Source organism: Octopus bimaculoides, chromosome 8 (assembly GCF_046866305.1).
Source record: "Octopus bimaculoides isolate indiv1 chromosome 8, ASM4686630v1, whole genome shotgun sequence".
In the NCBI taxonomy this organism is placed as follows: Eukaryota; Metazoa; Mollusca; class Cephalopoda; order Octopoda; family Octopodidae; genus Octopus; species Octopus bimaculoides.
In genome coordinates this window covers 94,182,945-94,196,789 of record NC_142935.1, presented here as the reverse complement: position 1 = coordinate 94,196,789, position 13,845 = coordinate 94,182,945, and the positions used below count along the sequence as shown (strand labels likewise).

At 36.4% G+C, this 13,845-nt stretch overlaps 1 protein-coding gene across 4 annotated transcripts in view; it reads right to left on the bottom strand.

Annotated features, from left to right (window-relative positions):
- The window catches only part of LOC106878548 (TLC domain-containing protein 4-B), an 86,972-nt gene that overhangs the window by 12,054 nt on the left and 61,073 nt on the right, over positions 1 to 13,845 (bottom strand). For all 4 annotated transcript variants that reach the window (XM_089356807.1, XM_089356808.1, XM_014927793.3 and 1 more), the window contains 3 exons: positions 7,642 to 7,700; positions 2,691 to 2,785; positions 379 to 452 (listed from right to left, as the gene is read on the bottom strand). In XM_089356807.1, the coding sequence (XP_089212933.1) occupies positions 379 to 452; positions 2,691 to 2,785; positions 7,642 to 7,700 (228 nt within the window). The remainder of the gene's footprint in view (positions 1 to 378; positions 453 to 2,690; positions 2,786 to 7,641; positions 7,701 to 13,845) is intronic.

Sequence of the window (13,845 nt, the reverse complement as noted above, 5' to 3'; positions counted from 1 at the left end):
CCATGTCCAGTCCTTCCTTCTATGTACCTTGATCCTTTGCAATTCTCTCATATTTTTCATGCAAATGTTGACTTACAAAGGTTGAAGAGGAACATTAATGATCTCAAAATCACTGGTCTAAGAGAGCCCCAAAGCCCATGGGCATTATTCTTTCTCCAGATCCTGCTGAAACACCTTAGTTATAGGTGTGCACTTTCAAGGCTGATCTGGGACTGGATAACATCAATAACAATAGTAGCAGTAGCTGCAACAACATATGGAATGACCCAGAACCAAACAACAATACAACCAACAATAAACAATACACAAACCGAGACAATGAAGATTGAGACATTTATGAAATAATTCTGGACAGCAGCCAGAGATTGAACTACCAACCTTTGGTTAACAAGTGGCGTTGATATTTCTGATAGTAATCTGTAATTTGAGAAATATGGCAAAACTCCAAACATCTGCAAGAGAAAAGAACAAGACAATAATGCTTATCATCATCATTATTGTTGTTGTTGTTGATGGTGGCAAGCTGGTAGAATAATTAGTATGCCGGATGAAATGTTTTGCAGCATTTCACCCATCTTTAGATTCTGAGTTCAAATTCTTCTGCTGAGGTTCACTTCGCCTTTCGTCATTTCAGGGTCAGTGAGATAAGTACCAGTGGAGTATTGAGGCTGATGTCATCAAATTTCCCCTCCTTTCAAAAGCTACTGTTATTGGTTCTGGGCCAAAATTTGAAACCATTGATATGGTAGTGGTGGTGGATTGGCAAAAGTATCCAGCTTTACATGTTCTAAAAAGGATTAAAGCAAAGCTGACCTTGGTGAGATTTCACTTCAGAACATAAAGGGCCATAAGAAAGCATTTACCCTAATATGCAACCGATTTTGCCAGCTGGCCACCTAAGTAGTAGTAGTAGTAGTAGTAGTAGTAGTAGTAGTAGTAGTAGTAGTAGTAGTAGTAGTAGTAATAATAATAATAATGATTCACACCTTTTGTTTTGAACTTGACAAAGACAGATGTACTGTCGAAATATTGTTCAACGAATAAAACATTTATACAATCGAATCGCGCTCTTCGTCTTGACTATTTACCTTCGTGAAGAGTTACGTCAGTCCTTTTAAAAATATAATAATAATAATAATAATAATAATAATAATAATAATAATAATAATAATAATAATAATAATAATTCTTTCTACTGGAAGCAAAAGGCCTCAAATTTGGGGCAAGAGATTAACTTGATTACATCGACTCCAGTGTGTAACTGGTATTTATATAATTGACCCCAAAAGGATGAAAGGCAAACTTGACCCTGGAGGAAGTGAATTCAGAATGTAAAGACGAATGAAATGCTGCTTAGCATTTTGCCTGGTGACCTAACAATTCTCTCAGCTTGCCGAATTACAACTACTACTACTACTAACATTAATAATAAACACAATAATAATAATCCTTCCTACTATAGGTACAAGGCCAGCAATTTCAGGGGTGGGGTATCTTGATTACATTAACCCCAGCACTCAACTGGTACTTATTTCATCAATCTTGAAACGATGAAAGGTAAAGTCGACCTTGGCAGAATTTGAACTCAGAATGTGCAGATGGTGGATGAAATACTGGTAATCATTTCGCCCAGCATGCTAACAATTCTGCCAGCTCACTGCCTTAATAATAATGATAATAATGATGATGATGGATTTCCTCATCGAAGATGATGTATGAATGATCAGCTTTGTGCCGAATGACCTGCACAAATGATTTGTTTGTAGTGATCAAATGTTCATGCCACACAATAGCTTATTCTCTCCATCAGATCAACACTGTCTGAACAGGTGCACAGTGTATCATGCACCAGGTGTCAAAGTGATCACAGAGCAATGTGAGATGAAGTGTTTTGCTCAAGAACAACACACCACCTGGTCTAGGAATTGAAATCATGATCACTAGATTGTGAGTACAAGACCCTAACCATTAAACCATGTAACCTCACTTATAGTAGTAGTAGTTGTTAGCACTCCATTGCTTACAATGTCGAGGGTTCCAGTTGATCCGATCAACGGAACAGCCTGCTCGTGAAATTAACATGCAAGTGGCTGAGCACTCCACAGACACATGTACCCTTAACGTAGTTCTCGGGGATATTCAGCATGACACAGTGTGACAAGGCTGACCCTTTGAATTACAAGCACAACAGAAACAGGAAGTAAGAGTGAGAGAAAGTTGTGGTGGAAGAGTACAGCAGGGTTCGCCACCATCCCCTGCCGGAGCCTCGTGGAGCCTTTAGGTGTTTTCGCTCAATAAATACTCACAACGCCCGGCCTGGGAATCGAAACCACGATCCTATGACCGCGAGTCCGCTGCCCTAACCACTGGGCCATTGCGCCTCCACTGTAGTAGTAGTAGTAGTAGTAGTAGTCATAGTAATAGTCATAATAATAATAATACTAATTGTAATTAGCGCGCTTGGAAGTATCAGCACTAAACAACTAACATGGCTCTAAAAGATCAATACAAATGTAAAGATAGAACACCTACAAATATCACCATAGCTTGGAGCTGTAAGAGTTCTCTACTGGCTGTGAATAGCTGATGCTTTCCACCATACCCAAAATAAGCTGAGAGTTTTCATCAAATGCTAATAATAATGATGTTACATGAATGTAGAATGACAAGAAACTGTTCAAAATACTTACAGCAACATAGAAAAATGCATATGCTGCAGATGCATGGTGCAAAAAATAGAATATTTCACCTATTTTGTCATAGTGCAAAGCCATTACTAATGAGTCTGAAACAGAGAATCAAGATAGTATATAATACATACATACATACATACATATATATATATATATATATATATAGAAAGATAGATATAAAGAGAGGGAGAGAGCTGCATACACACACACACACACACACATACACATGTACACACATACACAAATTCACAAACACACAGTTTTGGTGACATAAACAGGAAAATAGAATCAAAAACACGTGTGTGTGTGTAATAATAATAATAATAATAATAATAATAATAATAAAATATATATATATATATATATATATATATATATATATATAATGGGTACAGGACATCACAATTTCCAAGTTTATATAAATATATATATATATCATCATATATATATATATATATATATATATATATAAGCAATGTTAATTCTCTAAATGAAGTATTAACAGTAATAGCAACAGTAACATCCACCCCTAGGGGTCAGCCACACTTAAGTGGCAATATACTACACTATATATATATATATATATATATATATATATATATATATAGATACTATCCCTTAGTGGGTTGAACCCCCAACCCCTAACTCTCTCACGTTATATATATATATATATATAATTCAACTGGAGGTTATGTTGGCCTCATTAAGAGATGGTATCATCCAAGGAGATACTGGTTCAATACCTAATATTTTTAGATAGATAGATAGATAGATAGATAGACAGACAGACAGACAGAGAGATAGATAGCTAGATAGATAGATAGATATTCTATTATTAATAGACAGAAGTTGCAGAGTGACTCAAGGGCTGAGAGTTTCATGCCTTAGCACTCATCATAAAGATTTCAAATTATGGGGATTACATTTTTAACTACTCTATTTAAATGTAATCTCCATAATTTGAAACCAGTTTGATAAGTTTAAATTGCACCAGATGACTATATAAATATACATATATATAGACAAAAAACACAAACACACACACATCATTCACTACACTGACATGGGTAAATAAATATGCAATCACATGAATTATAACTTGTTATATTTGCATGCACATGAGTATTAAGGTAGGGATATTGATTTTAAAAAATAATTATTAAATGTATTGCATTATTATACATACAAGTATGTTATGCATTCAATTACTGTACATTGCTCTATGCTAATTGCATACTGATGTAGGCACATTGTGAAGGCACTTGGCCTAGTTGTTCGGCTGTAGCTCTCACAATTGTAAGATTGTGGTTTCAATCTCCAGACTGGCAGTATGTTGTGTTCTTGAGCAAAACACTTCATTTCATGCTGCTCCGGTCAATTCAGCTATAAATGGGTAACTCTGTGATGGAGTGCCATTTTGTTCAAGGGGAATGTTGACCTGCCTGCCAAGTCAGCAAGGTGACATCATTCGAAAGCTACAACAATGCGAGGAAGTGGCAGTGGTATATAAAAACATCTGTTAGTGGTATATAACTATGTGATCAGTGGTATATAAAAACATATGATAGTCTGGTTGATATAGTGATGTAGGTACATTAGTGTATACATAAATACACACATACACATTCATTTTTCCATACACGCAGGCGTGGCTGTGTGGTAAGAAGCTTGCTTCTCAACCACATGGTTCCTGGTTCAGTCCCACTGCATGACACTTTGGGCAAGTGTCTTCTACTATGGGCTGACCAAAGTGTGAGGCCATAGGGAATGAATTTAGTAGACGGAAATTGAAAGGAGCCTATTGTAGATATATGTATGTGTGTGCTTGTGCATGTGTGTGTGTGTCTTTGTTTGTCCCTCCCCACTTGACTACTGTTGTTGGTCTGTTTACATCCCCATAACATAGCAGGTTGGCAAAAGAGACCAAGAGATTAAACACCAAGCTTTAAAAAAAACAAAAAACAAAAAAAAAAAACAAAAAAAAAGTACTGGGGTCGATTCATTCAACTAGACAATTAAGGTGGTGCCCCAGCACTTGCCCAAAGTGACTTTCCCAAAGTGACGTGCAGCAGTACTGTGTGTGTACATTAGTAGGTAGGCAGGTGAGGAAGATAGATAAACAGACATAGAGACAGATTGTAGATAAAGACAGACAGACAGACATATGAAGTTAAGGATATGATGTAGTGTGAAAGATGGTATAATGTACATAGAGAACAATGATGTGTAAGATAGATGACAGTGCATGGCAGAGAAATCTAGTGAGTGAATGTATAGAGAGCTGTATGTGGTCTGAGTAACTTATATGACTGAATGGTTGTGAACTATAGTGAATGAAGAGAACTACATGAGATATGTGATGCCACATGATAGTGAAACATGGACAATGAATATAGGGGATTGTATGTGGTATTCTTCTATTCTTTCACTTGTTTCAGTCATTTGACTGTGGCCATGCTGGAGCACCGCCTTTAGTCGAACAAATCAACCCTAGTACTTATTCTATATGCCTCTTTTGCTGAACCACTAAGTTACGGGGATGCAAACACACCAACATCGGTTGTCAAGTGATGATGTGTGCGCGTATATATATATATATATATATATAAATATATATATATATATATATATACGACGGGCTTCTTTCAGTTTCTGTCTACCAAATCTACTCACAAGGCTTCTGGTCGGCTCATGGCTATAGTAGAAGTCACTTGCCCAATGTGCCACGCAGTGGGACTGAACCTGGAACCATGCGGTTGGTAAGAAAGCTACTTACCACATAGCCACTCCTGTGCCTATATGTGTATTTTCTTTCTTTATTTCTGTTACTTATTTCATTCATTGGACTGCAGCCACACTGGAACATCGCCTCGCAGGGTTTCAGTTGGATAAAGTCTGGTACTTATTCTATATGCCTCTTTTGCCGAAGCGTTATGTTTACTTGGGATGTAAGCAAACATGAGGTATAACTGCATGGTTGTGAAACATGAGACAGTGAACTTTTAAGACTACATGTAGTATATAATGATATACAATTGTGAGATAGGGTCACAGAACACAGGGAACTCTCTATATGTAGTCAATTGTTGTTTAACCTCAATTCAGTTCTTATTGAGCAGACCAAGCATCAAAGACATTCCAACCATGACAATCCAATATGATTCCCTATGTGCAGAGACCCCAGGACACATTATCCAATGTTTACCTTTTTTTTAGGATAGTAAGCTGTGATTTGAAGCAGATTTAGCTGCTATATCTAGCAGATCAAACGACTAGGTTGAGGCTCCCTTATTGGCTCGACTATATGTGGCACATGTGTGTGTGGTAGTGAGTGCAAGATGTGTGTGTGTGTGTGTGTGTGTGTGTATGTGTGTGTGTGTGAAAGTGAAACATGATTCGTGAATGAAGGAAGGAATCGAATTAAATTTGAACTCTTTGATGTGTAACACTAACTCAAAATAAAGATTGAACACAAGTCAGTTGAAATAGCAACAGGATATTTAGTATATTGGCTAATGTATGCAATAGAGAAGATATGGGCTAATATATGCTGAAAAGATGAGGCAGGCTAATGTATGCAAGGAGAGAAGTTATTGATTAATACATGCAAGGAGAGATATTGACTAATTATATGTAGGAGAGATGACAGTGTTGATTTTAGATATATATATAAAGTAAATAGATAATGCATATTAAATGAAAAAGGGTGTCAAGCCTTACTGGTGGAACGCTCCAAAACTAGAGATAAGTGGAAGAAGATCTGAGATAAAGTAGTCAGAATAGAGTAGAGCTGATAGCCAAGATGATAAAAGAACACACATGCAAGACATATTGTATTGTAAATACCATCTAACATATGACTACAAAAGAAGATGAATGCAAAACAGTTGATGATGATGAGGATAAGGAGGAATTATGATGGTGATGATGCTGAAAATAACAATGATAATAATATGAAGATGCAGCTTACAATAAATATAATTACAATGGTAGTGATGATGATGATGATGATGATGATGATGGTGATGATGATGATGATACTAAAAATAGCAATAGTAATGTGAGTATACAACTCACAATAAATAATTTCAGTGGTAGTAAAGATGATGATGATGATAGTGGTGGTGGTGATGATGATGATAATGATGAAAAAAACAAGAATATGAGTATACTAGTCACAATATGATAAGCTATAATGGTAGTGATGAAGATGATGATGATGGTAATGATGATGATGACATAATGATGATGATGATGATGATGACAAAAATAAAAATATCAGTATACTAATCACAATATAAATGGTCATTACATTAGTAACGATGATAATAATGGTGGTGGGTGGTGGTAATGATAGTTATGATGGTAGTGAAGACCATAATGATCATGGTGGTGGTGGAGGTGGTGGTGGTGGTGGTGGTGGTAATTATGATGAAAGCAATGAATGTCTCTATTTAGCCCCAGGTCAGTTCTGATCAGGCAATCGTATTATGATCAAAGGCATTCTCTTCTCAATCAATTTGTTTGTTTTTAATCAACGTGCATCTATGATTACAATATGCAATGTGTCCTTCTTTTCTTAAGGATAATAAGGGGTGTGATTTTTCAGGCTGTTATTTCTACCAGTCTGAGTAACTACAAGATGATTCAAAATGATGATGGTTATTTGATGATGATGATGGTGGTGGTGGTGGTGGTGGTGCTGCTATTGTTAGTGGTGATGTTATCTAACAGTAACAAGATGAAATTAACCTCCAACAGGATGTGACATCAGAACACCAAAAGTGCAGGGTCTGTGAACAACATACAAAGTATCAAGGGTGAGTCACTAGCCATCCATCACCTGCCCCATCTCCTCCCCACAGCCAAAACAGAAATAACAAATCAATTTGCAAAGCAGTCAATGGAAAAATATAAGGAATGGAAACAACCAATCAGGATGACTCACCAGCAAGAGAATAACCAATCAGAATAGCTCCACTCACTCGTACTTGTGGTGTGTCTCTCCTGTAAAAACATGAAAGAAAACAATGAATTCTTCATGGTATTTGGTAAAACTGACATGGGTTCTTTTGTGCATTACAGACTATCCTGTGTATATACTGGGTGTGGTGTTTGTGTGCGTGTGTGTAACAGATCTTGCACATATGTTGGGGGGTTATGCATTTTCCAGTGTATACATTGTATGTGCTACAGACCTTCATGGGTATATATTGGCTGAGGTGTGAGCATGCATTACAAATCTTCTTGTGTATATATATATATATATAGTAGACTTACTTGCAAAAAAGGACGTGTGCGTTCAATAATGTAATAATACAAAGAATATATATACATGTATACGCACATATATGTACATACTTACATCTACATGTGTATATACATGCATATCAGGGTACAGGACGTTAGAACAATAAACTACAGACAACGGAACGAACATATAGGAAAACGGAAAGCCACTTGGAATATCCCTTCATCAGCTGTCTCTATTCTATCTAGACGTTTCGAAGATAAGACAGAACGTACTCTAGAATAGTCTCTTCCTGAGTAGTGGATCAACCCACTACACAGAGGATTCCAAGGTGGCAAACATGGGTCTGTGTTGTAAATCTTTCTTTGTACATACCAGGTGTATATGTTACAGATAGTTATGCATATATGTGTAAGAGTGTGTGTGTGTGTGTGTGTGTGTGTGAGTGCTCCTTATATTTCTTCTTCTTGTTTCTCTCCTTATTTCTTTCTGTGTTCCTTTCAGTTGAAGAGCGTAGCTCGAAACGTCAAAGACTTTCTCTATTCCCGAGCATTAAACTAATACATCCATTTGTTGTTTACACCACCTGTCTTCGTCTGTTGTTTTTTTCGTAAATTCTCCCATATGTATACATATATATATTTTATCGTGTCTGGGTAGAGTCATTCTGTTTTGATGCTTATCAATTAATACACTCACCGGTTCGATTTCCACTCATTTACTTATTTATTTTTTCTAAAATCTTCTTTGCTTCTTGAAACCTCTTCAATAATCATTGACTATTGAAGAGGTTGCAAGAAGCAACAAAAATTTTAGAAAAATCAATAAGCAAATGAGTGGAAATCAAACCAGTGAGTGTATTAATTGATAAGTATCAAAACAGAATGACTCTACCCAGACACAATAAAATATACTTCAACACACGAATTCACATAAAGAATCTTGCAAACCAAATACAAAAATGAAATATATATATATGTATATATATATATATATATATATATATATATATAGGTGAGAAAGTTGGTATGTGAAAGCACGTGGTTGGATGTATAAAAGATAATAAGCGTGAAAAAACTACAGAAGGCTTGTGTTACATGGTTAAAGTATATATTTAAATTATGTCAGAAAAATGTTATAAAATCTTTTTGGTATATAAACATTGTATTTTGAGAAGTAACCGGTTTCGTGTTGTCTTTTCAAATTTCTCTACTTCATTGTAACATGTGTTCGCATATATATATATATATATATATATATACATATGCATACTGGGAGCAAGTTACAAATCTTCCTGTGTATATATCAGATATGTTAAGATTTTCCTTCTTTAAACTAGTAGGGTGTGATTTAAGGGGTTTTCAGTTGTGTTTTTCAGCTGTATCTTAAAGGCCAAGTTTTCTCTTTAGGTGCAAAAATGATTTCAGCTATAGTGCCAATGATGTAATCTCAATGCTGTCGCAAAACTTGCAGGAAATAACAGCTAGAAACCCCTTAAATCACGTCCAACCAGTTTAAAAATGGAAATAAATATTGGGTAATGTAGTCTGAGGCACACTGTTGTGCTTGTTTCAGTCATTGTATAGCGACCATGGTGGGGCATTGCCTTGAAGGGTTTTAGTTAAAAAAAAAAAAAACCAATCCCAGTCTTTAGTTTATTATTAGTCAGGTAATTATTTTATAGGTCTCTTTTGCTGGACTGCTAAGTTATAGGGATATAGAAAAACTGCTTGACCAGTTGTCAAACAATGTGAGGACAAACACAAACACACATGTATGATAAGCTCCGACATAGTTTCTGTCCATCTAATTCGCTCACAAGGATTTGGTTGGCTCAAGGCCATAGTAAAAGACACTTGTTGTGGAACTTAACTTAAAACCATGTGGTTCTGAAGTGAACTTCTTAATCATGAAGCCATGCCTGCACTTATGGCAAAAAAAAAAAAAAAAAAAAGACGGACTGATTATATGTGGAATGCCTTTGATTAACAACAAGATGAGGAAAAGGAGGAAAAAGTAGTAGTAGTGAATACCAGGGCTATGCCAGTATTAAGATACTCTGCTCCCTTTCTAAAATGGTCAAAGGTCAAGCAAACAGAACTATGGAAGACTTAGGAAGTTATTCAATGCACAGTGCAGAAGACCCTAAGAGTAATACAGACAGGTTCTACCTATCAAGAAATGAAGGAGGCAGATGATTACAAAATGCAAAAGACATCATTACTCCCTGAGGTTGAAAAACTATGTTCTACAGAGTGAAGAAAGAATACTAATAGCAGCCAGAGATGCCCCCAAAGTTTCTGAAACAGCAGGAAAATTAAAGAACACAAGGAAGAAAAACAGAGCAAGCAGATGGGAAAAGAAATGGAATTACATGGCCAATTCATGTAACAGATTGATTTGCTTTTTGTTGGCACTCCATCGCTTACGACATCGAGGGTTCCAGTTGATCCGATCAACGGAACAGCCTGCTCGTGAAATTAACGTGCAAGTGGCTGAGCACTCCACAGACACGTGTACCCTTAACGTAGTTCTCGGGGATATTCAGCGTGACACAGAGTGTGACAAGGCTGACCCTTTGAAATACAGGCACAACAGGAACAGGAAGTAAGAGTGAGAGCAAGTTGTGGTGAAAGAGTCCGGCAGGGTTTGCCGCCATCCCCTGCCGGAGCCTCGTGGAGCTTTAGGTTTTTTCGCTCAATAAACACTCACAACGCCCAGTCTGGGAATCGAAACCGCGATCCTATGACCGCGAGTCCGCTGCCCTAACCACTGGGCCATTGCGCCTCCACAACAGATTGAGGATGCTGGAAGTAAAGAAAGCTGGCCGTGGCTGATGAACAGAAGCATGAAATGAGAGACCTAAACATTAATTATAGCCTCTCAGGAACAAGTCAGTAGAATGAATCTGATAAAGGCAAAGGTTGTTTTGTATTTCATTCGTGCTATAACTGATGAAGGTTATAAGTATTGCAGAAGGTTATAAGTATTGTAAACTATATTCGAGCAAATGTTCTGAAGCATCATCAATTTTGAAACAATGCTGATGATGGATTTGTCTTGTCACTCAAAAGCACGCTGGTTGTCGCGAGGGAAAGTATTGGTCAAAATTTTGTCTTTACGAAGGCAAATAATTGACTTTTTCAAAGACAACAACAAACATTGCGATTTATCAGATCCAAATTTTTACAGAGAGGTGGCATTTTTGTGATGTGATGTCAAAACAAAATGAGTTAAACATTTCGTTGCAAGGCAAAAATAAATGTATTTATATGTGGCAAAAAATTTGGGCATTTAGAAAAATATTGTCGTTTTTCAAGTTCCTTTTAGCTCAATCAAAACTTTCAGACGAACACTTTCCTCAGCTTACGAAGGTAAAGAGTGAAAATGAAGAAGATATCTATGAATCTTTTGAAGAATACTAGTCAGTTTTAGACTCATTAATAGAAGAATATAATATCTTTGAAAAAGATAACATCACTCTGGAACTTGCTTTTCAGCCTCACTTAGTTGATGTATCAGTGGCTCCCGAAGGGTTACAAATGCAGCTTATTGAAATGTCTGAAGATAATATTCTGAAATCTGTTTGACAAGAGAGAAAATGCCATTGAAATTTGGAAAAATGCGGTAGAATATCTTCATCTTTGTGAACATGCATGCCAACTAATTTCCTACTTTTCTTCAACATACTGTTGTGGATTCACATTCTCGTACTTGATGCAAATCAAGAATTTGCTGAGAACGCAATTTCATAGATGAGCATTTGGAGGACCAATTGAAACTAAGAACCACTATGTTAGAGCCTGATATCAAAATGCTTTTCCAAAAAAAGAAAATTCAAAGAAGTCATTAATTTGTATAAAAAGTACCTACTTGCCTAAATAAAATATTTGAAAATGTCTTGCTTTCGATTTCTACACACCCGTCTTTCTTTTATTAGATTACTAATAAATTACTTAGGGGATAAAATAACTAAAAAAAGAAAAATAATTTGTTCAATGCAGCCGCTATGAGGGATGATGAATTGTAGGGTGACTGCCATGCACAAAAAGTTTCCCCATCCCTGTTTTAGACCATATCCAATTAGATCGACAATCAATAAATTTTCACTTGCCCAAAATGCCAGAAAGGGTGACTGAACTCAGGATCTTGTGATTGTGAAGCAAACTGCTGAAACATTCTGTCATGCTGCATCTAAAGAATTACATATACATACACATATGACTGTATATCTTTTACTTTTTACTTGTTCCAGTCATTTGACTGTGGCTATGTTGGGACACTACCTTGAAGAATTTTAGTCTGACTAATCAACCCTGGTTCTTATTTTCTTTTGCTGAACCGCAAAGTTATGGGAATGTAAATATATCAACACTAATTGTCAAGCAGTGTTAGGGGGACAAACACAGACACAAAGCCACACACACACATAGATATATATATATACATACAACAGTCGTCTTTCAGTTTCTGTCTACCAAATCCACTCACAAGGCTTTGGTTGGTCTGAGGTTATAGTAGAAGACACTTCCTAAAGGTGCCATGGAGTGGAACTGTACCTGGATCCATGTGGTTGGAAAGCAAACTTCTTACCACACAGCCACTCATTCGTGTGAAAATGTATAAAGGTTAATACCGCCGCCACCACCACCACCACCACCACCACCGTCACAACTTCCACAACCCACATCCCTACTTTCCTCACCACCTTCATCACAGCTTCTACTGCCACTGCTACCACCACCACCACCACCACCACCACAAATACTCAAAATTCTCACCAACACTCCAGCCACCATCAATATCATAGCCTCTATGTGGTCACTCCATCTGCTAGAAATAGTAACAAAAAAAAAAAAGAAAGAATTTCCTTCAATTCACACTCAACTGTCTTAAAAAGAAAGAAGGATACAGTGAACAATGTAGTCCTAGGTATACAAAAAGGCAAGATGGCTGTAGCTACAACCAGCATTAACAACACTGCCATCACAACCATGAACAACAACAAAATATTTATGGACACAGGTATGAATATTCTGCCATAGCCTGGGGCTCACCAATGCCTGTGCATCAAATTTAATAGACAACAATGGTATGATATCTATCTATCTATCTATCTATTTCGAAACGCCAGTGTTGAATGGTGGCAGCTGATGAAGGAAATGTTCTCTATGTGGCTTGTGTGTTTTCTGTACTTGTTTATCATTTTGTCTACGTTTTGTTTGCAATGTCCTGTACCCAGATATGCATCTATATATACACAGGTAGATGTAAGTATGTACATACATGTACGTATATATGCATATACTCATTTATTATTTGTATTATATATATATATATATATATATATATATATATATATATATATATATATATATATATATATATACACACACATTTGTAGCAAAATATTCAGAAGCGAATATTTATATAGATATTAATATTGTTATTATTATTGAAGGTAATACAAATAGGCCTAAAACAGCATTATATAGGTGTAGAATTAAAATTATATTAATCAAGGATACATTAAAATGTCTACCCACTAGAAATGTGAGGTAAAATCCTCGTTTGAACCACCAAGTGTTAATTTTTGGGTGGTCCAAATGAGGATTTTAACTCTCATTTCTAGCAGATAGACACTTTAATATGTCCTTATGATTAACATACACATTTTACTCTTTACTCTTTTACTTGTTTCAGTCAATTGACTGCAGCCATGCTGGAGCACCACCTTTAGTTGAGCAAATCGACCCCAGGACTTATTCTTTGAAAGCCTAGTACTTATTCTATCGGTCTTTTTTGCTGAACCGCTAAGTTACGGGGACATAAACACACCAGCATCGGTTGTCAAGCGATGTTGGGGAGACAAACACAGACACACAAACATATACACACACA